Below are 25,569 nucleotides of genomic sequence, written 5' to 3'. Positions count from 1 at the left end.
GTGAGGGAAATCCCTCTATAATATTAATATATTTCTAAACTGTGGAACGATAAATATGTAAAAAAGAAGTGCTCTCTTATATTTTAATACCCCTTTAAACAAACAAATCCACCTTCATTTCCAAACCCCGGCGCTTCGCCAATGGAAATTTTAGTCATTTCATTTCACGTTATCTCTCCCCCTTCTATTTCCTGTCCCAAACGCACACAACCATTTGCTGTTTTGCCTCCTTCCTTCCTACCTTCCCTCCCTACGAAGAAGAAGAAGAAGAAGAAGAGAGAGAGGGGGATGGAAGTGGAGGCGGAGTTGCCGGAGGACTTCCGGTGCCCGATATCGATGGAGGTGATGACCGACCCGGTGATCCTCTCCTCCGGCCACACCTTCGACCGCGCCTCCATCCAGCGCTGGCTCGACTCCGGTAACCGCACCTGCCCCCTCACCAACCTCCCACTGCCCTCCTCCCCCTCCCTCATCCCCAACCACGCCCTCCGCAGCCTCATCTCCAACTTCCTCTCCCTGCGCCCCGCCGCCGCCGCCGCCGTCACCGACGACGCCTTGCTCCTCGCCCGCCTCTCCTTCCCCTCCGACACCCCCTCCCTCGCCGCCGTCCTCCGGCTAGCCCAGCACGGGCGACACGCCGCCCGCCGCCTCCTTGCCGACTCAGGCGCCGCCTCCGTCCTCCTCCGCCACGCCGCTGCCCCCGACCGCCCCGACCTCCAAGAGCTCTCCCTCCACGCCCTCCTCCACCTCTCCCTCGACGGCGACGACGCCCGCGTCGGCCTCGTCGCCGAGGGCGCCCTCGACCCCCTCGTTGCCGCTCTCCGCGGCGGCTCCGGCTCGTCCGCCGCCGCCCTCGCTGCCACGCTCCTTACCAGCCTTGCTGTCGTAGAGGTCAACAAGGCCACCATCGGCGCCCACCCCGCAGCGATTCCCCGCCTCGCCGCGCTCCTCCGTGAAGGCGGCGGTCGGGAGCGGCGGGAGGCGGCCACGGCCCTCTACGAGTTGTGCAAGTTCGCCGAGAACAGACGGCGGACCATCCGTGCTGGTGCCGTGCCACCGCTCCTCCGCCTCGTCAGCGAGGGCTCGGAGAGGGCAGTGCGGGTCCTGGGCCTCCTAGCCAAGTGCCGTGAAGGGAAGGAAGAGATGAGGAAGTTGAACGGATTTGTTAGGGTGTTGGCTGAGGTGGTAAGAGCCGGAAGCCCCAGAGCCATTGAACACGCCCTCCTGGTGCTGAATTTGGTGTGCTCAGATAGCAAAGTTATGGCCGTCGAGGCCACTGAAGAAGGGGTTTTGGATCTCTGCTCGATTTTGTCCGGAGATGTGAATCTGAAGACTAGTAAGAACGCCATGGAGTTGGCTCTGATCCTTAAGAAGGGGCTATTTGTTGGCTATTCATGAACAGGAGTTTATCTCTATCATCACTGTCTTGCTCTGTGAAATGGGTCATGCCGGCAAACATTAGGTTAGTGAAGCTTTATGCTTAATGGGTTTCTTTAGTTCATCTCTCACACCTGCTGTAAAAAAGTCATCTTTAAATCCTTTCTCAGTTTCTGCTAGAGCTTCTGCTTCCTAGTCTTGGAATAGTTTAAGGAATAATTAGCCTTGTTTATACCAAAAAGTTTGTTAATTGTTAGCTGAATCTATGATCCGTTAATGAAATTCCAATCAGATAGTCCATATTGACTCTGTTTATTGCAAGTATTGCACCAACGTTTTTTAGAATGGTGTATTCCCATATTTAGTTCAATGGTGGTATTTGAGTTGTCATCTTCTCTTTGAGATCAATCAACTTGGTTTCCAAGTTGCCACCACCGGTATCAAGTTCTGGTGATCTGGAAAATTGTGTTGCCTGGTGCTTGTTTTGAATCCTTTGGTCCAGTATCATTTGCTTGAACTTGTTTCAAGCAATCTTTATGATAATTATCAAGATTCTTATACTGGTGGTTGCACTTAAGATCTTTTCCTGATTTGGTTCTTCAAGACAGAAGATGAGTGATATTAAATGCTGAGTATAAGAGTCACAAGGAGAGGTAATGGGTAATAAGGTATATATTTGCATCCAGTGAAAGAACCTGTATATAGAGTGATTTTAATTTGCTCAAGTTCTTAGAGTAGGCTAGGCTGACTATTAATATTGTTAGGGTTGCTAGTACACAGTGAAACCCAGGTTTAGTTGTGCAAAGCTGACAATTTGCTACCAGGTGATTCATCTTGGTCCATAGATCTGAATGAGAAAGTTTGTATTGGTAACTTTTGCATATTTTAAATTTTGTTTCTTACTTTAGTATTGTCTGCACCATTTGATGTCAAATTTATATCATCTGCATGCACATAAGGATAAGATGGACATTTTTGGGTCAACATTTTAGCTTATGCAAAATACATGTGCATAATAATCTTGTTCAAGCAAAAGCACAAACAATATAAAATGGAATGTGACAGTCATTTTTGAATAATTATCATAAGGAGCTTGTTGTTCAAGCAAGACCATCCAATTATTTCTTGCTGTGGTCCAACATTAAGAATCTTCCATCTTCATAAATGGTAGTTGATCATCTGCTGCACTAATTTTGTCAAAGAGGTTTTGTGAGCAAATAAAATATACCACAATATTAGTTTATTGTAATTCAGATATGTGTCCATCATTATTTATGCTTGTTATTACAATGCTCTATACAAGTATGGCCTTCAATGGTAAGTGCTTCAAATGCTGATTGAAGAAGTGCATGCTGCTCCCATCTATGAGGCCTTTGGGGACAGTCAATATTCACAGTCTTACAACTGTAGTCGAGATTTCTAAATCACAAAAAAAAAAAACTCACCATTGGCACTGTGAGTATTATATTTTGGAGCTGGAAGCAAGGAATAGATCAAAGGGAAACAAGATACTGGTTAGAAATAGGGATGGACCACTTAATAATGTAGATTGAACATTGATGGTCTCAAGTTGGACATAGATGAATGTTAAAGTGGAACGAGTGTTCTGTAGTGAAGGCACTGGACTTATGTCAACCCATTTACGGTCTAACTCGAGTCAATAAGCCTAGAAGTTGCTGCAGCATTTTACATCATTTCTAACATTGGTAACAGTTACAGCCAGCTGGATGTACAATCCCCTTGTTGTATTTCTAATTATGATAGTAATTGAACCGTGTTGTAGTACCGTTTAGTACTCTTTCCTTTAAGGTGGTTATGAATTGCACTGTAACCATTTATTATGTGTCTTGGTACAAGGAAGTCCTCAATGTCGACAATTGGAGCTTCATCTTATTTACTTAAAGGACTGTTTTGTGAGAACAATTGACACACTGATTTCGGAGCAATAAAGACAACTCAAAATATCAACTCTTCTGAAATTATGTTGCTGATCATCATGTCACAGGACTCATTTCTTTTTCTACATGATAATTGAGGTGGTGAAATAATTGAAATTGCCTTTGGTTAAATTATGTTAACAATATTTAATTGCAGTATATATTTATATATTTTCTTATGTCAAACTGTTTGCTTCCAGTAGCAAGTGAGTCCATTAAGGCTAAACCTGAAATGCATTTCTCTGAAATCTGTAGTGACATGGTTTAGCTCGACAGGAGATTTGGACTTGGCAAGTACATAATGTGCTTGTACTAAGTTGGTTTCACGAGTTCATAAGAAGCATGCAGGTGGAAATTATGGATGAGTGGTTTTGCTTTCACCTGAATTACAAATATAAATTGGTGGATGGGATTCCCTTTTGATGATGATTTGGTAATACTTTCCACTTACGACTTTATTAATCTTAGATATAGACCTTGTGGAATTATGGTCGTTCAAAACACCCTCACTTGTGAAAGTTTTCCGCCCATCATGTAGCTCTATTAATGACACTGAAATGCAAGAAACACAAATTATTCAGTATTTGGGAAAGCATATCCAATATGAATGTACTACAAGGTGTTAATATTTACACTTGCCAATTGTTTGGCAAACAAAACTTTTGCTTAACCTACTGCCAAGTAAGGTTCGGTATATTCTTGAATGTTGTATGAATTAAGATCGTCTTTGGGTCAGCTCGCAAGGAGGCTTCATTTGAATAAGAACTGAGGCAGTCTCAGATTTCTGGGAGTATACTGATATAAGTGGGAAGGGATTCAGCATAATTCATATTACAACCTACCACATCCAAGGATGCCTCATTTAGATGGGGCCTTTTGTTTCCATCAGGAGCTCAGTAAACTGACATGAGTCCTGAATTGGTGTCCAGCCAAAAAGTTATCAGGTGGTCCCCTAAAATAAGGCTTGCTACTGTGCATGGAAAGAATTAAATGGCTGCTTGCTGAGTTTTGGAGTCTGGTGTACCAGAGATTTATTGTTTCTGTGCCTGACTGGACTTTGTCATTAGGTTTTGTAAGTAATTGCACCTTCCGTCGAGCTTCCTTCCTTGTTTCCTGCATCCTGCAAATTTATTCAGTCCATGTACAAACTAACAGGTTTTCTTCTTTTCTCAAACTCCAGACTCACTCTTTATTACTGAATAAAGCCAATTTCTTCCTCTGGAGTATTGCAATGAAAATCTAGTTTGATTCCATTTACCAGCGTAATCGAGATAATTACCTCCAAAACCATCACTTGAAGTTGCAGATCGATCATCTGATGCAATTTGCAGTGAAGCAGCCCCTCCACTGCCTGTGAGGAAAGACTTGGTAGCCAACCCTGTGGCTGATGCTCACCTGGCTCTTGGGTTTTTCCCATAATAATACCATTGATGTGTAAGAAGATAATGCCACATGCCAAATAGAAGAAATGGTCACCCGGTCACCCTAAGTTTCCTGTCCGTTTCAAACATGTCAACACTTGTCTTGAACTAAATTAGATCTAAAGCTCTGTTGATTATTTCATGGAGGAATTCCACATCTTTGCAAAATTTCGATAGCTCCAGTCCAGCCAGGCATCAATGGAGATGTCCCTTTTACTTAAAGAGGATCTGCAGAAGCTGTGCATATTTAGTGGTTCACAGCTGCTGCTGCTGCTGGTTAGTCTTCAACATTAAATCTTATGCAAGTTTGCATCAAGGGAAGCTGGTAATATGCTGTCCTACTCTGAGCAGAAGGAAACACCCAAAACCAAGCTGAGAAGAGGAATGCCCAGATTTACTAAATGAGCTTCGAATGCCTCCACTAGATCAGAAAGAGGATCTTGATAAAATATGGCACCCAGAAATTGTGTTCGTTACAAGTGTTTGCATCATCAAGCGGAAGCAAATAGAGTTTCAGAAGGCATGGGAAAGCAAGTAACAGGTGCTAATGTTCAAACAAAAACCCTCGCTGTTTGTTGAATCTCCATGGAACTTCTTTCAGAAGAGCTGAATCTGAGAGGGAGTAATTGAAGACAAAAGAAGACAATATCAAACATGGCTGCAATGTTGAAACTTTTTGCTCAAGAGGATAGACCGTCCACAAGATTTATCCTTGATTAAGCATGGTCCTCAACCTACATGTAATAACAAATTTATTAAGCATTAGCTTAGAGTGATAAATAAATGGAATCTGTGGTGTATAATGTTACCAGGGATGAGGATTATGTTCAGCCTAAGAATAATGCTGGGCATATGACCAATTATGTTGATCTCTTCTGCTGTTCCTTGTGTTGGGAGAGTGGGATCAGCTTGCTGGCTTCTGGTACTGCCTCCTCTATATCTTTTACAGTGAATTGAGAAGCTGTGTCACACATTTCTCCTCCATCTAACCTTGGAGATGTTGACTTTGGGATGATACGTTTAGAGCGGAGACCAGACCATCATTGCTGCTTCCAAAACACAATCAAGAGAAAGAGAAGCCATGATTGTTAACAAAGAAGGGACATCCTTAAAGGTGAAGTCAGCCCCTCTTCCTCCTCCTATATCAAGTCTTGTTCACTGTATGCAGCCTCTGTGGGTTACATGATCACCAGTACTGTTGCAGATATCTATTGTTGCAACATGTGGAATGGACTCAGCCTGTGTATGTTTCTTATATGAATCACCAGAACTGTTGCAGATCTCTATTGTTGCAACATGTGGAATGGATTCAAAGCCTCTATGGGTTGCAGATCTCTATCGTTGCAACATGTGGAATGGAGTCAAAGCCTATGGGTTGCAGATCTCTATTGTTGCAACATGTGGAATGTTTTCAAAAGGTATTTGCTTAAGCAACACAAAGTGACAGCAATAATGACCCGAGTCAATCATGTGAAGAGTTGGAAACCATCATGCCCTCACAGCAGCATCAATGGCGCATGAATTGGGTGAAATAGTAGCTTCTGATGGGGAGCACAACTGAGAGCTGCACGCCTGGAAGGAAGTCGTGATGGAGGAGGGGATAAGCATGGTGAGGTGAGGAGTCGTCATGATGATATACCCCCACTAAGGCATCGTTGCACAGCGAGAGGAGGCCATCTCAACTAGTGCTCTCTGCCTCTTCCACAACCCAAAGTGGGAATTGTTCCTCTCCAAGGTTTGAATGCTTGCTTTGTGTGCCAAATGCACCTACCGCTCCAACCATCACAAACACAAAAAGATTGAATCATTCAGTTGCTACACCAAAATCAAATTCTCAAATGTTCATGTCTCTTTATATTATTTGTCCCTCTAAAATTAAGCATAGCAAATATATGTTTCTCAAAAACTAAGAAACTTGTGTATGTCATTAGAGTTAAATTTTAGCCGTTATTATAAGTTAATTGTTAGTTGAAACTCTACCTCATATTGATATCCTCTAGTATAGAGAGGTACTCAGCAAAACTATTAGGGGAATCTTAAATCATGATTAGAAGTTAGAAGTGATTAACCTGAGTTTTCTGGAATCAATGCTAATGGAAGTGACATTTATGAGGTTCTTAATAATTGTAAATATGATTTTTCCCAGCTTTGCAATTGTCTAATAGCAAGGAAATATGATATGTAAAGGGTGTCGTGGGCAAAATATCATATCATCTATATATAAATATGATATATAGATATCCAGAACATTAGCAACTGAGGTTTTTGTCAACAAAACTAATTGGTATCTTTCGCATTTATCGGAATCTTCATTATTACTACATATATATATATATATATATATATATATATATATATATATATATATATATATTAAGGAGCTTTTGATTTCACAGATATCAAAAAGTGACATCAGAAATTTCGCAAATCTTAAAGCAGAACAGTGGTGGCTGGTCGGTACTGATGGACATCGCATTCCATAATTGCGGCATTAAGTAAGGTAAGGTCATGATGGAAGCGCTAATGACAGGTTTAATTAAGACTTAGCATCATTCCCCTTCCCCGACTCCGTGGGAGCTACCTCTCCCACCGCAACTATAAATAGCCGACCTCCACTCCTCTTCCCTCGCTTCAAGCGAAACAAAGGTCGCTCTTTTACTTCCTCCGTGATCAGAGGCGCAGAGCTGCGAGCCCTGCCGCAATGGTGACCGAGATTTATATAGTGTAAGCACCACTCGCTCTGCCGGTTTGCCGATTGACGTGCCTTTGGATCTAATAATCCACAGGGGTAGTCACTCTTATCGTTTTGGTAGGATGGGGCGAATTTGGGGGACTCGATTGGGGTTTGTTGTTGCCTGGTATTTGGATTCTGGAGATCGATTGGCTTTCCTTTTGATCTTATCGTCCTGTTCATCGGATGCTTCCTGATTTAGCTTCTCGATGGGGCCATCTATACGGAACGATGTGCAATCTTTGACATTGAACTGCTAGCTCTCTGATGCTACTTTTGTGTCTTCCTGTGGATTCTTAAAAGAAGGTTGCTTTTTGAGTAATAAAGATCAAATTTTTAGTACTTACCGATGGAAGAAACTGCCAAAACGATGACTATCATTGATGTCTGACGAAGCGAAGTAAAGAACCGTTCTTTATAGCTGAATTATTTCGATAATTTTGTGGATTATTGAACTTAGTTATGGTTCTGACCTCAAAACCGCTGTGCTTATATGCACTAATTGCCATTTGCCTTCGTGTCCGTCACAAAAGTACCCGTATAGCTGCTATATGTTATATAACTGATTTTTTTTCTGTAGAGTTTGATCCTTGGACAGCTAAACTAGTGTTTCCTCTATTGGTTTGTAGAGAGCTATATGTCAGGTAGACTTGGGCTTTAATGTGTCTTTTAGTAAATTATCTTTCACAATTTCATGAGCAGCTCATGGAACTTTGCCCTGATATAAGTTGCTCAATTCTCTGTTTCATGCATGCTGCCCTTCCTCTCGATGAAGACCTTACCAAACTTGAGGAAATTTGACCATCAAAGTAAGTAATAGCATAACACATGGAAAGTTTCCCTTTGGAAGACAAAAAATTGACCATCTGTACTTTAGATTTTGCACTTGACACTGACCAATCAGAAACTTCAGTTATGTTGTTACTGATCACATTTCTTATGCTACCGGAAGCATAAATGTTCAGCAAAAACAATTGATGAACCATATATGCTTCAGTTACCTATTCTGTTGATTTCTGAATACTTAAGCATAGCCACTGGAACTACTTTTGTGATGTTTGTGAAGGTACTACTCCATGTATGGACATGTCGAAAAGCTAGCAGAGGAGATCCAAAAGGGCGCCTCATCTGTTGAAGGAGTGGAAGCTAAACTTTGGCAGGTGAATTGTCATTTATTTAGATAGTGTAACCCCAATTAAGCTGTTGAATTAAATTTCTTTTCTGTGAATCCTAGTGAGATTCGTGGACTGTAATACAGATCTGAGATAATCTCAGTGTGCATCAAAATGCATTTTTGTCTTTGACATAATGTACATTAGAATTTGAAGTCCTTATAAATAGAAAACAATTGCTTTTCCATCCAAATATGCTTAGGAATGACATCTTATGGTATAGCATTTTAACTGTGGTTAAGAATGTCTGAAAAGGTACCCGAGACTTTGCCGGAGGAGGTACTTGCGAAGATGGGTGCACCTCCTAAGGGCAATGCACCCATCATTACACCAAAGGAACTTGCTGAGGCAGATGGACTTTTATTTGGGTTCCCAACTAGATTTGGCATGATGGCAGCACAGTTCAAAGCATTTCTTGATGCAACCGGAGGACTATGGAGAGCACAGCAGCTAGCAAGCAAGCCAGCAGGAATATTTTACAGCACTGGAACACAAGGCGGTGGTCAGGAGACTACTCCGTAAGTTTTAATTACTGCATAATTCTCACAAAAAAAAAAAATCTTCAGTATAATTTAACATAAACTTGATTCATTTTTAAATAGCTCGGATAACTATCATCACTACCATGATAAAGAGTTTCTGAATATGAAAACAACACTAAGGAAAATTACTTAGCAGTTTATCAACTTGCCTTTTCAGATACAGAGCCAATTTTTTTAATCCCATCTTGATCTTCCATGTTTACTAAATTCTTTGATTGATTCGTCCCACATCACTATATCTTGTTACTTCCTCCCAAAATGCTGAGACTTAAGATTTTGTTTGATCCTCTTTGTGGTCTCTTTTTCACAAAAAAAATGGCTCTTCTGTATGCTTAGCATGCTTGGTTTAATCTAATATACCAGCTCTAATACGTATCCGTTGTGCAACTGCAACAGGAACCTGAAGCTAAACAGTGGACTTCCCTTCATCCCTACATCTGCTGTCCTAGCACTTCAATTCTGAAACATGATCTATGATCTATCACTTGAAAATGGATGATGTTTTGTTACCATTTCTTTGTATTTCTGCGACTGGACAACCGAACATTTAGTTACTCTCTTTGCCTGTGCTGCAGTTTAACAGCGATAACTCAGTTGGTCCACCATGGGATGATCTTTGTGCCGATTGGCTACACCTTTGGTGCCAAAATGTTTGATATGGGGAAAATAAAGGGTGGCAGCCCTTATGGTGCAGGCACATTTGCTGGGGATGGATCCCGATACCCATCGGAGGTTGAGCTGGAGCAGGCTTTTCACCAGGAAAATACTTTGCTGGCATTGCAAGGAAGCTAAAGGGATCCTCCTCCTGATATAAGCCCAGATAGAATTATCATTGGATTGCTGGATAAACATAACTCTTTGTTTATGTTTGAAGTCAGTGAGTTTTTTTAGCTTTCATGTAAGTTTAGAAGATAAGATTTTTTCAACTATACGAAGAAATTTCTCTGTTTTGTTGAGGAAAATCTCAATTTTGTTGAGGGATCCCTGTATAAATAGGATAGGAGAGGGACACTATTTAAGCTTTTTCACTTTTTTAATAAAGTTTTTTCAATAAAGCTTCTTCAATAATTATTCTTATCTTCTATTATTTTCATCATGGTATCAGAGCAGTGAGAAAATCGAAGCTTCGCTCTTGCCTATTGCCAGCGACCAACGCCGCTGAGAAAAGCAAAGCTTTGCCCTTGCCTTCGGCCAACGACCAACGTCGCTGCAGCCAAATTCCTAAGAGGTTCCATGGCCAATCCTCATCTTCCTCACTGTGATAGTCTTCGTTGATCTGCCAACAGTCGGCGGACTTAAGGAGAACGAAGGGCGGACTTAAGGGGAACGAAAGGAACGCCTATGCCCTCACAACAACAGTAATCGCAGTAGCAGCAACAATCTTTCTATTATTTTCATCATGGTATCAGTGAGAAAAGCGAAGCTTCGCTCTTGCCTTCGGTCAGCGACCAACGCCATTGAGAAAAGCAAAGCTTCACTCTTGCCTTTGACCAGCGACCAACACCGTTACAACCAAATTCCTAAGAGGTTCCACGGCCAATCCTCATCTTCCTCACCGTGATAGTCTTCGTTGATCTGCCAACAGTCAGCGGACTTAGAGAACGAAGGACGGACTTAAGGGGAACGGAAGGAACGCCTATGTCCTCACAACAACAGCAATCGCAGTAGTAGCAACGATATGCTTTTGCTCTACTCACGACTCTCGCTCGTAAGCCATTCTTTTCATCGATCCAAGATTGGTATCCTTGACAGGAAATCTCTATATTCTGTTGAGGAAAATCCTTCGTTCTGTTGAGGAAAATTTTTCCTCCTAATCTGTATAAATAGGAGAGGGACAACTTAATGTATTTAAGCTTTTTCACTTGTATAATAAATCTTCTTCAATAATTATTCTTATCTTCTATTATTTTCATCATAGTGCAAACTCTTCCATCAATATCATGTGATCGTTCACAATTTGGGTTTCATGTTGCTGTTGATCTCTTTTTCATGGATGGCCTACTTTGAGAAGCAGCACTGTTCCTTGTATTTAGCTGTCTGATGCCGTTAATGAGAAGCACCATTTGCTTCCATTTCATTTCAAATGTATTTTTTTGGTCTTACTCTTTGATAAAGGAGACTTTTGATGCATGAGTTTGATATTATGATGAAATAGTTTGACTTTCAACATTATTCTAATAGAAACTAAAGGCCTTTTGCTTTTATAGTCTTTGAAAGAGCACTCGGAGAAGATTAAAAAGGAGATTGCGAGAAGACTAAGAAGAAACGCACGTCACAATTCTAAAATCCCGATAGGAGGAATCATCATGATCGATCAAAGATATGTGATAACTTCGATAGTCTTAATATCACCGTTTTGGTTGACAGATGAACTATTCATATGGACTCACATATTCTAATGCAAAATATTTGTCCTCACAGTTTCGGAATATTGGGATATTTAATCTTCATTTGTTGACTATGGATCTGTGATAGAAATTGTTGTGACATGGCATCTTGCAACTCATGATTTCAGGGCTGGCAGAGTAATGATGCGTGTTTGATGTTTCGAGTGACGCTTACTCTTTACGGAGAGCGTGATCACAGTGTGGGCATCACCTGAGCATTGACAAGTACACAGGACGGACTCTTCACAGGAAAAGAGAGAAGACGAGTGGCCAAATGAACCACCGTCTGACTTCCACTATCACATCCAAAGCCCAACGAATAAGCAGAACAGCTCGAATCCTTCTTACAATAATATTATTTGGTTTGACAATAGAGAAGGAAAAGAAAGAAATAAGTGGTGTCAGCTTTCCACATTCCAACACCTCCTCCACTTCCCTCATCCACCTCTCACTTCTTTCCTTCCCCTTCTCTCTCTCTCTCTCTCTCTCCGCACCATCCTATCTCTTCTTTGCTTGGCAGCAGACTGCCTGTGGAGGAGTGCTTGATCTGCCTCCTCCTCAAGAGGACTATCTTCTGCTTACCTAAACGTTCCTATAAACGTAGTGCTCCAGAGATCGGTAGGGATCTCATTAGCAACCGCAAATGTGCTTGAGATTGGAACCAGACACAGCCCTCGGCTCCTGAGGTCTTGATGTTGTCCTTCGCAATCCTTCGTCTTGTCCAGGCTCTGCATGTTTCATGAACAGCCAAACAACTCATCAGCTTTTGCAGCATAGCAAAGGAAGCAATCGGAAGAACGGCAGATCACTTCGAAGATAAACCTTGGTTGCATTTACTTGCTGCATCTGCTGGCTGTTGGTCAGATACGGAGCGCTTGAGACCTGCATCGAATACATACATATCATGCGTGAGAGGTTGGACGTGAGGAAAGCCTGCCTTCTTGCTTCCTTAAGAGGAGCACGATCGACGATGGTGGCGAGAGACTTACACGGACTTGATCGTGAAGGAACTTGATGTATTCGATCGCCTCGTGGAGTACCGATGCAGTGTCGGTCTGTAACAAAGGATTGCGGCTATGTTACATAAGGAGAGATCACCGAAAGGGAAGGAAGACTCCGAGACCGATGACCGCTTTACCTTTCCGAAAGGTGAAACCAGCTGCTGCAGTGCGGTCACTCTGTCTCCTAGCTTCTCCTTCCTCACCTGCATCAATAGTTGGATCTCTCACCAAGGATTCAGGAAGCTCATAAGAAGTGCTCGATGATACCTTGAACGTCGGCAATGGCGATTGTTTCTCGATCCTGGGCTTCTTGCCTGCTGGTTCACTTCCACCTTTCTTCTCCAAGGTGGGGAAAGAGACACCAACTCCTGAGTTCGCCTACACGCAAGCCAAGTTAGCGACATCGTCGGAGAAGAAGACATGCGAAGGTCGATAGAGAAAAGCCAGTGACCTTGGCGAAAGGATTGTTGCAGAAACTTGAGTGGGCTTCTGTCACGCTGCTCTCTGATGGATCCCAGAAGGGTGTCTTGTCGGAGAAGTGCGTTTGCTGCTTCGGAGGTAAAAGCTGCTCGTGGTAGTCGATGGAGGACTTGTTCTTCATCACCTGTGCGTCGTGAAGTGATCTTTCCAGTCTGCTGTCTGGCTCGAGAAGGTCTTGTAGCAGTGCAGAAGGCAATCCACCGGATGCCGAAAGGAGCGGCATGCTATTGATCTTGGAGCTCAAGACATGGTGGTCGTGTAGGAAACTTGATCCGTTCATGCTACTGCAACTGCAAAAGCATTTGATTCGTATGATTCAACACCTCAAACTAAGGTACAATACCGTTGACTGTGGATCTACTGCTCACAAGAAAGGCTGACTCCAGTCGGCGGTAGGGGACGAGAGGCCAAAATCCATGGCCGGTGGAGTGGTGATCACCGGAGCCGAACCGTGGGAGTTTTGGAGGTCTTGGAAGGTGATGGAGCTATTCGAGATCGACACCGGCGACTCATCGCGGGATCTCGACTTGGCCTCGAAGACGTCGCCGACGGCCGGCCAGTGGAAGCTCCCCCCGCTGCTTGTGATCTCCGTCGAGCACGAGACCGACGCAGGGATCATCGGGCCGCCGGTCCTGGCCGTGTTCCACCAGCTCCCGTCGCTGCAGCTGCCTGCTTGGAACTGATCCGCCATGGAACTATTCTCCTCTGCCGCTTCGCACTGACAAGTCTTCCGAGGTTTGGTGTGTTGGCCTGCCATTATATAAAGCTTTTTGTGGTGGTGTGTGGAGCCGGTCGAATGAGCTGGTGCAAGTTCGGATGAGTGCAATGCTTTCTACTACGTTGCAACATCTGTCAACCAAATACTTAAGAAGCTTTAGATTAATTACATCGATATTAACTAATAAATACTTTGACTTGCATGGGCCGGTCCAGCTTATAAAGATTAACACCAGAGAGCTACAGGAGGACATTGACCATTTGCTTGTTAACTTCTTGCTGTTTTGCCATTCTGCTTCTCAGTCTCTCCAACTCTAAACCATCTGGGATTACTGATATGTTGTTGTTTACCATGTCAAATCCATTGAGATGCAGAATAATAGCAGTTTTCGAAAAGAGAGAGCTTCCCACCTAACTTTTCCACTTCATTCAGTCAGTGCAACACCAACTCATAGTATTCAAACCAAGGATTAATTCTTCTCAATCGCACAAACATCATGACCCAATTCCACGCTAAAACGTGACCTCACCGTCCGATAAATAGACGTTCCTTTTTGCTTCTCTTCTCTCACAGGCATGGCGACGAGAGAGTGAGCACCGAGTGGTGGTGAAGGACAAACCTGGCGTGAGGATAACGAGGCCCCTCTCGGCCTATCACGTCGCGAGGCGGCGACCGACGCGGGACCCGCTCGAGCGCACGCGTGCCTACGGGTCAAAAGCGACGAAAGCGACGCGCCCCAGAATCCAAATCCAAATCCCGTGTCGCCAACGGTACAATGTACCGACAAAAGCTTTGACCACGTTCCTTCCCTCCACCGCACCGTAGCGCGGCGAGTCAACGCCCTGGGAAATGACAAAAATCGTGGCTACTAAGGGGTCGCATGGTTTGACCGACATAAAATACATATTCCTGGTTAGGATTGGATGTATCTTTCTTCCGTAGATGGAAGATTAGATTTGGATACGGCACTGGCACGGCTTTATGGTGTGATTTGATGAAGGATTTGGTGTTGAAAACAGTTGACCTCTTAACAATGGGCAGAACGGCCACGGAAATGTCAAAATCATTTACTAAACACGCCGTATCATCCTCCGTTTCGTCCATACCTAATGTACGATATTGGACGTCTTAATCGTCACCACTGACTTCAATCTACATGCCAATCGAGTCTTTTCTTTTCTACCGCTAACCGAGGATAAAAAGTAAAGAAAAGTTACATGCATGCATGTAATAACGATGACAAGGTTTTAAGTGAATCTTGGAACGACGGGCATCAGAAGAGAAGGCTGAGGAAGAAAGAGGAGGAGACGCGGGCACAGTGCAGGGCATATATGGTGGCGACAACAGCTCTGTAATGTTGGTGAGTGCTGCAAAGGTGGAGGAGTTGACCCAAGGCACCGTGCACTGCCGCCACGTGTAGATAAGATGCGAGCGCTTGCCATTTCTTGGAACCCCGGGTCAACACGGCTTCCACGATACCTCACGAAAAGTAGCAGATTACATACTTCAACACACATATTTATATACTCTCCACAAGATATATACCAAGACAGTAATTGATGATAACTCGGTGTCTTATGAATGGAGTTGTTACCTCTCCCATTAGCTTGGCAAATACAGATTTGATGGGCGTTATTAGTCACCATATTGTGTGCTGCTGTTGATGTCTGCCAACTGCATATTATAAACAGAGATGTAAGTGTTGTAGTCAAGTTGTAAAAACATGAAAGATAAACTTACATTAAACTGCCCATAAAATAGACTAACTCAATCAACTCAGTGTTTCTTGTTAGAGTGCTTACCCAACTGACTTCCAGGATTATTTGAGGTGACAAAATGAGAGAGTAGTAATTAACTTTTTTCTCCTGTGCCATTGTGGAAGCTTAGGTTCAAGCTCAGCTTGATCTTCTCAGTGACACAAACGAAGGTATTCTGATCTACAAAACAGGCTGCAGCATCACTGAAAAGAAACTGCATCTCTCAACAGAAGCATGCACCAGAGCCTCTCCCCTAGTTGATGTCCTGAACCTGTAGTCAAAGCATAGCAAAACTTGGGTCTCGGCAACCATTGGAGCATCAAAGTAAGAAGCACATGGTAAGCTACTGGATGTTGAGCTAGTTACACTTCTTTATGACTGACTGAAAATGACTTAGAAACATTGACAAAATCAAAAAGAGAATTTACATATTTCTTCTAACTATGTATGTGATTCTAGTGTGAAGAACAAACAAGATAAATTCTTGTGAAACCTTCAAAGTTTTCCATTAGTCATCTATATGTATTCAGGTCCCTGGAAGTGCTTAAGATCTGGATGAGTGCCACCTCCAGGCTGATGAGATTGCTTGCATCAAGGAAAACCCATTGTTGGTATAACAATCTTTAATCAATAGCAAAACAGTAAGGAATGTCTTTCATGAAATTTGTCATAGATTTAGCTGGATTTGCCTAAGTCGTACGGCACTCTTGCGCATCCGTCCACAAAGGGTCAGCGCCTCCTCATAACCTTTTAAGGTCTTTTAAGGACCTACAAAATAGAAGATGAATTAGAAGAAACGTTTTACTCGAGATCCCACAACTAAATATTTCAGCAAATACTTGATAAGCGACACAAACTACAGACATAGACTTCGCAAGCTCTAAACGATCATGCAACAAAGGATCCAAGACGGTTTAACGCAATCAAAAACCCCCACAAGTATCCACATGATACTGCTGTGGAACAATGCAATGAACCAACTCTAAACAATGCCTCAAAAGCCCATCCAACCATGTGGGCAAGGGTGCCGCAAGCCATTGGACAATCCACAATTTCATCATAGGTAGACCCATTATTTGAGGATTTGGTTGCTCAACTAAACATATAAACAAATTACTACTTGATTGTACGTCTTACCAAAAAAAATTTCAGCAAATAAGAAAAAGTGTAGATCAATTTTCCCAAATTGAGTAAATCTTGTATTTATAGGGGTTATCTTATATTGTGTAATTCATAGTAAGAACTCATATATTGTTCAAAGAACAATATCTCCCAGATGCTTAACTTTTAGTACTAAGACACCATCGGTCCATGAATTGTCTGTTCTTCTGCATTAGATATTCCTGTCTTTCTTCTTTACAGTATTTCCCCATTTAGTGGACTTCCATAAAGATATCTCCTGAATTACACAACAGCAGCAATAAATTCTTAGTGGTTCAGACATATGAAGGTCATGCAAGATCAACCAGGATCATAATGGTCGATCGAGCACCTGCTGCTACACCCCTTTTTCAAGATAAATGCATCAATAATACAACACTAGTTGGGCTTGCAGAAGGTCATGAGCAGATCCAGCCTATTCATTGGAACCAAAGAAGCATGGATAAATTGGTTGCGTCATGCTATCAAGAGTACTAACCAAGAACAATGAAGCTCAATTAGCAACATTTTCTCAGGAAGCTAGCCAACATACCCACAAGCAATCCACCTCCTACGCCAGATTCCTCCTCAAGAGAAACAGAAAACAATTCAGTGAACGATCCATGCAAAAAGTCGTAGAAGTCCAGTAGAGGGAATAGAAGGGTTAAGGAGACTGCAAGAAGAGCAATAATAAACAGCAAATGGGGATAATCCACTTGGAACCAGAAACTACTCTTTACTGAACGAATCCACTCATTCAACATCAAGATCAAAAGCAAGACATAAAGAAGAAATGTTCTAAAAGATGTCATCGATTGCAAACGAATCGGCGACACGATCGTGAATTCAAGGAGCGAATGAAATGGGAAACGATGAAGAAACACGCACTACCGGCGAGGAAGGAAGCCTGGACGGCAGGTGCCGCCTTGCCGTGAGCCATTACCGAGCGCTCCAAATCCATGATTCGCACTTGGGGAGCTTGAATCGGATCGATGCACGAGAAAGAGACGGACTCGTCGACTAGGGCTTCTTGTTCGCCCAACAGATCGGACAGCGTTTTCCAATGGCGTGGAAACGGGAACGGGCCAGAGTGTTCCTGGGCTTTGTTCGTTCGGGCTTATACCTACATGGACATGTATACATTCATGGACATACACGCACACATACTACTAGACAAAAAAGCCAGCAGACGTTGCATGAACAGCCTTATCTTCACTGCAACCGTCGGAATTATCGAATTGGATTGAACTGTGAACTGTGAACTGTGAACTGTGAACTGTGATGTAACCAAATTGCACGTCAATCAATGCACTGCGATCCAACATCACCAATAAACAAGACGAAAGCACCTTTCTCTACTCCCTAAACTTTGATACATCCAACGACCAAGTCACTGATAACGAGAAGCACACGAGACATGATACTTACAAGCTAAACGGTGAACGAAAGGGGGTTCTTTTGTACAAGCAGTGGAAGTGCGAGCAGGACCGCGTTTATTTCCCGCACTCGGGAGGGTGAGTCGCGAACCGGGCAGGGTCGTTGCAGTAGTCGTAGACCAGATGGTTGGCCCGGGCCCAGATGAGCTGGTGGCTCTGGTGCACGCTCAGCGCCTCCATCGCCTTCTCCTTCCACCAGTAGCGGCCCTCCTTCCCCCACCCGCTCCCGCCGCACCGCCGCAACTCCGCCGGGGCCCCGGCTTCGGGAGCCCACTCGCAGCCGTCGATGCGGAGGCCGCGGAAGGTGGCGACGAAGGGAGCGTGGGACCAGTCGGTCTTGACCCGCCCGCCCTCGGTGGCCCAGTCGTCGGCGTTCCAGATGGAGCTATAGACCCCCATGGGCTGGTCGCGGGGGAAGGCGACGCCGCGGTTCTCATGGTTGGAGAACACCCGGATGGGGGTGTCGTCCACGAGGAACACCACCTGCCGCGGGTTCCACAGGATGGAGTAGGCGTGGAAGTCGGCGGTGGGGTCAAACCACAGGTCCATGCGCTGCTCCCGGTCGCCCACCCCGTTGATGTACAGGTTGGTCTGCACCAGGTACGGCTCCCCCGTCCTGTTCCCCAGGAACTCGAAGTCGAACTCGTTGTGATTCACCCAGTCCGATGACATCTGCTCCCACATATACACACACAACCAGCTCGATTGACAATGCAAGCACAAGGAGGTAGAACAAGGTGGCGAGGAGAGGAAGGAAATCATACGTAGAATGCAGTGTCGGTGCCCGCGGAGTCGCCTTCCACCAGCTTGAGCTCTGCAGTGACCTTGCCGTAGAGATACTTGCTCTTCGAGACGAATCCGGCGCCTGAAACAACGAAAACAAAACAAATAACACGTTGTTCCATGAAACTGCAAACGACAAGGTAACCCGGAAAAGGAGCTCGCAGGTGTATATGGGTTGGAAACGCACCGGAGGAGTTGTCGAGCTTGAGCTTGAGAAGCTCCCCTTCGTAAATGACGTGGTCCGTCGCCCAGCTCGGCTGCACGAGCTCGTCGAACTTCGAACACCACCCTGATCCCACCATCGAGACCGCGACATATAGCACCATTACCATTCGCCATCCACCTCCATTACTCGACTCCATTGGAGATCGGGGAAGCAGAGAAGAAAACGAAGCAGAGCGGGAACTTGCTGCGCTCAGCTCCTCGGCGTGGAACCCCTCCTTTATAGACCGCTCCCGTTAGCTTGACGGGGAAGCCGCGACGGCCACGGAGGATTAGAGATAATTATGGGACCCGATCACGGGAAGCCACGTCGGAAGAAATAGCCGTTTTCCCGGACCGGGCCGTACGAGTCAGGATGAAGACGACCAATCAGCCAATGAACCGACGACGCGTTTCGAGTCCAGCTGTTACTCTGACGCCTGCGAGCTGTCAATCCCCCTTCCAAAAGAAAAAGCGTGACCGGTTTTACTGCCCATTGCTTTTAAATTCGAACGTCCTGGGACCACCCGAAAGGATACCCATCAATGAGAAGATATTTTGTCCGCCGCTGGGTCCCGCCATAAACGTCGGCCCAGCGTCGGCGAGTTTCGGGTCGGATCTGTGTAGTAGCTTTCGTCAACGGGCGTCGCTTTGCGCTGACGTCGTGGAACAGCTGTCGTACCGTCAATTATATTCTCCCACGTACCCGCTGCCAGAAAAGAAATCACAGACCCGCGGGCATCAACCGTCTCTCTTCGACTGGTGCTGCTGCTGAGGGGCCCAACGAAGTATCTGGTAGGCCCACGTGTAAGAAAACAGGTGAACTGTGTGGGCTGGCACATCAAAGGTCGAGCCCGAGCTTATCCGGCAACATAGCCACGCTAGAGAGCCACCCGTAACCGTCTGTGGGACGTCAGACGGCCGTGCTTCGATATTATAGGACGTGACATGGCGTGAAAAAAATGCACTGCTATTAGCGTGGTGTGTGCGGGTGACAGGACGTGGACGTGTGTGCGGTTTCTACGACACATGGCCATTATTGGGCTCTACGGATGAGCTGCCTGAGCCCAGACGTTATTCAGGAAAATCCAGTGGATCCCACAATCTAAAGCAGCTCGTCTTCGTTCTCCTCTGTCCGGAAGTAGAATTAGGTTCCGGCTTTGAATTTTGAACACTTTTCGCTGCAGTGTTCAAATTGGCAACACGATAATTCAAAAAATGGAACGGCTATCGCAAGGGAAGAAGACACTTGTCTCGTACGTGGTGGACATCTCGTCGCGTACCTGCCTGACGAATGGAGCAGAGCGGAGGGGCCCGAGATGTCGATTCTGTCGTGGGACTCCACAGGAGCTGTTTCCTTGGCTCGTCGCGACGTGATGTGGTTGCGTGTCCCGTGAAGCGAGACGCGCTGGGCGTGCAGTAATCGCACCCACTCGACGCCAGAGCCAGCACGGGTTGAGGCGAAAACGACGATGACGCTCGTCCTCGGTGCGCTCATGGTGTTTGTTCCTTTGCCTTTTACTCGCTCGTAGGTACCGTCGTATACCGTCGACCTCACTCCATCAGCCTTTGGATTTGTCGAAGCTAGCGTAAGGTTAGGTGCAGAACACATCAACAACTTGATTCAGGTACCTATTTCATTATCCGAATTCATTTTAAATCCTATTGAAAGATACCCAAACCCAATTCAAATAAATCAGATGAAGCATCAATCTAATTGGACTAAATGAACTATATGTGCCTCCTCTGCTAAGGATTTCAAGACACAAAAATGCAATCCACTCGAGCAAAATATTCAGGGAAGGATTAGTTAAAATCCTGTTTGCAACTCTGACATATTGCCATCAGGCATGCTAGTGATGCTGTTTCGCCACATATATGACTAAAATGAAACATAGTGATTGATTGATGACTTAACTAATCTAGCAAAAGAAGTAGAAGCAGTGGGACATCTTAACCTTTTGTTAAGTGCAGAAGACGGCCAATTCTCAGGCTGATTTTTGAGCCACAAACCTTAAATATAACAAGAAAAATGTTTTCTCCAACAAGAAGCAAAAGATGAGTTTCAACATTGTGTTCCAACAATCCCACAAGTACAATAGTATGTGCAATTAAAAAAAATCAAATCAAATCCACAGTGATTTGTCACTAAGGTTTACATTGATCACCCAAGTCTTCATTAGACAGTAAACTTTTTACTGAATGTGGCAAGAAGCTGGACGTAATAATGTTAAGAGGCTCTGACGAATTCTTTCAATTGCCTTGGGTGTCATTTATATGGTTATTGATATGTTTATAATACTGAGGAAGAGAGAATATGAAATATGTATACCATGTAGCATTCTGATGCAATGCCAGTGACGATTTTGCTCCTCTACATGGATCAAGTAGTCCAGTGGAAAGAAACATTTTATATATAATTCGCCATAACATAAGCAGCATGAATATCAACTATTAGCATAGTTGATACGGTTTGTCATGGACAAACTTTTAAACAGGATGTTTGATGTAATGATTATGTATGTCCGTGTCTTTTGGTATGTTCATGCTTTGTACAGCATGTAGAGGGACGGTCGAAGACTTAATAGTCTCATTTTAGTTAGGTTGGTGGTTGTTTTAGGCTTGTAAATAAAGGTTGTGTCATGTGGACACGTGTGAGAGATTCGGTCTGTAATGGACCATTTTAACCCTTTGTCGTGCAATTGTTCAGAGCTTGTAAAGTCTGTTTGTATTTTGCATTGTCTATGAAGTATTTTCGGAAATGTTTGCTCGTAGATCCGAATGAGACGTTTTCTTTAATCCGTTCTCTCTTTTGTGGGTCCTAAGGGACATGGGAGGCTTCGGGGAGACTGACCTTTGCGGACGGACACACAAGGGTGCCATACGACTTAGGCAAAACCAACGAAGTCCGTGACAGTCAGACATCCATATTATTAGTTTACAAATTAAAATAAGAAAAACAGTTATCAACCAGCAAAATCACTTGTGTTAATTTGCATGCTTGATCAGGCCATCTCAAATGGCATTTTTAAGTTAATCATATTAATATGCCCAAGATCAGATGTGCTTTCATAACATCAGCGACAAAAAAACCGAGGAAACCTACCAAATTTGATCCAAGTGCGTGATTCGTAAAAGCAATTTTCACTGAACTCAACATCTCGTATAGTATATATACTGTATGAGAGCAAATACCAAACTCATGCAATATAACACAAAGTCAAAGGATCTTTAGAGAAAGACGTGCGATTGGATTTGTTGATTTCGGATGCACATTACGGGTAATAGAAGTACCTTGAAAACTATGAAAAACCAGCTAAAATTCAGGTAAGTTTGCACCCAGGCTGAAACAATGCAGATATGTTTGCCGAGACTTGTGTCATTCGTGCTTCAGTTGGCCAAGGGTGTAAAGCAAACTGTAAATTGTCAGTTTGTGAACATCATTGAATAATATGATCTATGCATTATGCAACTTGTTGTCACTCAGGAAGTAGTAACTTCACTTATGGTTCATGTGCAATATATAACTAAGAGTACAATTGACTAAAGTTGCAAATATTTAAATGTCAAAAACTCATGCTAGTCTTGAAGACATCAATCTAGTCACTTGTGCATCAATCATCATCATGTTAGCACTGTAAACGACACTAAGAGAGAAGGTGAATTAGTGTTTTTAGAAAACTTTCGTTGATTCCAAGAACTCACTCGATAAAACTCATATCGAAAAAATGTTTAACTTGAAAATATTCATAAGAGTACAAACAAAAGTAGTAGATAATTAAATAAGAAAGCATTGAAGGTAGATAGTAAGAGAAAAGGACACACCAGATTTTTAGTGATTCGATCGTCGTGACTTACGTCCACTCTCGATTTCTCTTCACTCGAGACCACTAGCTTCCACTACCGATCTTCTTTCCAACATATGAAGATCAATTACTCTTATAACTCTTTCTCATTTTCACAGGCTCAGAAGAGAACCTTTACACTTATTTTTTATAAGTATTCCCTCATACACCCTCCTCAGAATTATCTCTAAGCTCTAAGAGGAAGGACTCTATACTTTAAAAGAGTTTACAACCTTAGAAGCATAAAGTTTTTATTCCACTTTCTTACTGTGCCCAAGTAAAAATTTGTGGGGTATTTATAGACCACAAATGACTTAAAAAAATTGAAGCTAAAATTTAAATTCCTATGTTTTTAAGGTACTTACGGTAACACCGCCTAACACATTGATACTGAATGGTACCATCGCCTAGTCTGATGATACCATCGCCTGACAGTCCAACATTGGGTGGTACTATCGCCCAATTAGGTGGTACCACTACCTAACACACTAACACTAGGCGGTACTACTGCCCAATCTAGTTGTACCACCGCTTGACCCAACTTTTCGATCACTGAATGAGCCTTTCTCTTGACCTAGAATAGTCACAATTTAGGTCCAATTGGCCCCTAATTGAGTTAGCATGATTACACCAAAACTAACTTAATTAGCCCCTTAAATTACTCCAATCTAGACAAATAATTATAAGCATAAATCATATGTTGTTCGGCATGTCATTGGTTTATCTGATGCTTCATCCGATCTTTTAGCGTATCGTCCTCTCCTTCGAGGTATTACCCAATCGGTATGTTGACTTTCCGCAACATCCGATCTCCTTGGCACAACGTTCGATCATTCGGCTCAATGCCCGAACTCATGGCATGAAGCCCTTCTGTCGGCACGTCGACCGATTCTCTAGCCCGATGTCTAATTTTTTGACATGTTCACTCTAGCCCAATGTCTGATTCTTCCTATCTCAATCGATTTATTTTTTTTGATTGAGGATAGTCCTACGTCACTCAAACACACATTAGATCATAACTTCATCAATTGATTTCATCATCAAAATTTGAGATTTAATAATCTTCCCCTTTTTTATGGTAACAACCAATTGATGATGGAGCTTCACTAAACTCTCCCTATCAATATGTTATATTGACTTAAAGTAAACTCGAATTCAAAAAGAGTGATAACCTTTGAATTCAAGTCGAAATACTATTATTATATGCATCATAATATCAAATCATGAGTTAAAATATCATTGCATGTATAATTTAAAATCATCATAATTTCAAAACATATCAAGCTACATCATACCATGTGATAGGGATAAAAATGGCGATGTGACACACCATGACAGCATCCCCCTGAGCGACACACTGCCCGAGGCTCGCCATACCCTGCAGCAGCTCGGCCTCCCACGCAGCCCCAGTGGCAATGTCAGACGCCACCAAAGGTACAGTCCTACCCCGCAGACAACCACGTCAGGTAACATCAAACTTCATCTATAAATACCCCCAAACTCTAAAGAGAATGGGGGGAGAGGAACTCACTCAGACACAAAACACTCAGAGGCTCTTCTTCTGCCTTATCCACAATCCCCTCCACATCTTTCTCTAATTTGATCGTCGGAGGGGTCGGGCCGAGCTCCCGGCCCGACCTGTGTGCAGGTGCGAGACGGTGTCGCCTCTTCCTGAAGCTGCGGCAGAGCTGCCTCCCGACCCGAACCGCCGACCCGAACCACCGACCCGAACCGCCGACCCGACCTGCCGAACCGACCTCCCGACCCGAACCACCATGCTACGGCCGCCGGGAGACCCCGAGGGACGCCGCCCGAGATCCCCGACATCCGGACCCCCGAACCGAGCCGCGACGGCCCCGAGGCCATGACTTAAAAAGTTACTTACCGTAACAGATTGACGCTAGAAGGAGGGCCCGAATGACAAGGGATTGCCAGGTCGACTCCGTCTCACCAGCAGTCGAACGGTCAAGCCCGATCGGGGCTCCGGGGGAGCATCCCCGCATAAGGGGTCCCCGCAACAAAGCTCCTCGGCCAGCCCGCCCGCGTCCCACGCGCGCGGCCAACCCGCCCGCGTCCCACGCGCGCGGACAGCCCGACCGCGCCGAGCGCCTCGACCCCTCGGTCCCACACGCGCAGCCAACCCGCGTGCCTCAGTTCCTCGGCTCCTCGGCTACAGCCGAGATCTTTGCGCGGCCTCGGCGCCTCGGCCCCTCCCGCTGTTCTCAGAGCCTACCTCGCCTTCCCCTCTAGACCTCCCTGCTCGGCTTCTCCTTCCTGCGACCAAGCTCTGGTCTTCCTCTTCTCCTCCTCTTCTTATAGAGCGGTTGCACAAGTAGAGGAAAGTACGCTGCAACGATGGCCGGAGGTCAGCTCTAAGTGCTCGGGGCACTCGACCTTGCCAAGACGCGGTGGTATCACTTCACGGCCACCGTCATTGCTGGCATGGGCTTCTTCACCAACGCCTACGATCTCTTCTGCATCTCCCTCGTCACGAAGCTCCTTGGCCGCATCTATTCCTTCGACCCCAACTCGAAATCGCCCGGGACGCTCCCGCCCAACGTGTCCGCTGCCATCACCCGCGTGGCCTTCTGTGGTGCCCTCTCTGGCCAGCTCTTCTTCGGGTGGCTCGGCGACAAGCTCG

General features: G+C 44.4%; 3 protein-coding genes and 1 pseudogene across 9 annotated transcripts; 2 read left to right on the top strand and 2 right to left on the bottom strand.

The window, feature by feature from the left end:
• Window positions 1-93: 93 nt before the first annotated feature.
• On the top strand, window positions 94-1,677 carry LOC135640023 (U-box domain-containing protein 8-like). Its single transcript, XM_065154099.1, has one exon. It carries the CDS (start codon window positions 142-144, stop codon window positions 1,396-1,398), a length of 1,257 nt encoding a protein of 418 aa, XP_065010171.1. The 5' UTR covers window positions 94-141; the 3' UTR covers window positions 1,399-1,677.
• A 5,585-nt stretch (window positions 1,678-7,262) lies between these two features.
• On the top strand, window positions 7,263-10,185 carry LOC135639790 (NAD(P)H dehydrogenase (quinone) FQR1-like; annotated as a pseudogene).
• Window positions 10,186-11,887: 1,702 nt separating this feature from the next.
• Window positions 11,888-17,756, bottom strand: LOC103988180 (transcription factor bHLH112). Of its 7 annotated transcripts, XM_065154197.1 has the most exons (13): window positions 17,555-17,756; window positions 17,163-17,247; window positions 16,213-16,291; window positions 16,017-16,096; window positions 15,569-15,794; window positions 15,361-15,440; window positions 13,417-13,897; window positions 13,020-13,338; window positions 12,836-12,946; window positions 12,706-12,771; window positions 12,557-12,622; window positions 12,390-12,449; window positions 11,888-12,295 (listed from the first exon to the last, which is right to left on the bottom strand). In XM_065154197.1, the coding sequence occupies exons 7-13, from the start codon at window positions 13,803-13,805 to the stop codon at window positions 12,146-12,148; spliced, it is 1,161 nt and encodes a 386-aa protein (XP_065010269.1). In that variant the 5' UTR covers window positions 13,806-13,897; window positions 15,361-15,440; window positions 15,569-15,794; window positions 16,017-16,096; window positions 16,213-16,291; window positions 17,163-17,247; window positions 17,555-17,756; the 3' UTR covers window positions 11,888-12,145. The 7 variants fall into 7 exon arrangements, with proteins under 7 accessions (XP_065010269.1, XP_065010266.1, XP_065010271.1 ...); XM_065154194.1 differs by having other exon boundaries at window positions 16,017-16,291; window positions 17,552-17,756; XM_065154199.1 differs by lacking the exon at window positions 17,163-17,247 and having other exon boundaries at window positions 17,552-17,756.
• Window positions 17,757-17,994: 238 nt separating this feature from the next.
• On the bottom strand, window positions 17,995-19,289 carry LOC135639497 (xyloglucan endotransglucosylase protein 6-like). The gene is made up of 3 exons (XM_065153261.1): window positions 19,070-19,289; window positions 18,864-18,964; window positions 17,995-18,771 (listed from the first exon to the last, which is right to left on the bottom strand). The coding sequence occupies exons 1-3, from the start codon at window positions 19,242-19,244 to the stop codon at window positions 18,157-18,159; spliced, it is 891 nt and encodes a 296-aa protein (XP_065009333.1). The 5' UTR covers window positions 19,245-19,289; the 3' UTR covers window positions 17,995-18,156.
• Between the last annotated feature and the right edge of the window lie 6,280 nt (window positions 19,290-25,569).

The sequence above is a fragment of the Musa acuminata genome, chromosome BXJ3-6, assembly GCF_036884655.1.
Source record: "Musa acuminata AAA Group cultivar baxijiao chromosome BXJ3-6, Cavendish_Baxijiao_AAA, whole genome shotgun sequence".
In the NCBI taxonomy this organism is placed as follows: Eukaryota; Viridiplantae; Streptophyta; class Magnoliopsida; order Zingiberales; family Musaceae; genus Musa; species Musa acuminata.
The sequence above is the reverse complement of the archived record's forward strand: the minus strand, read 5'-3'. Positions and strand labels throughout refer to the sequence as shown.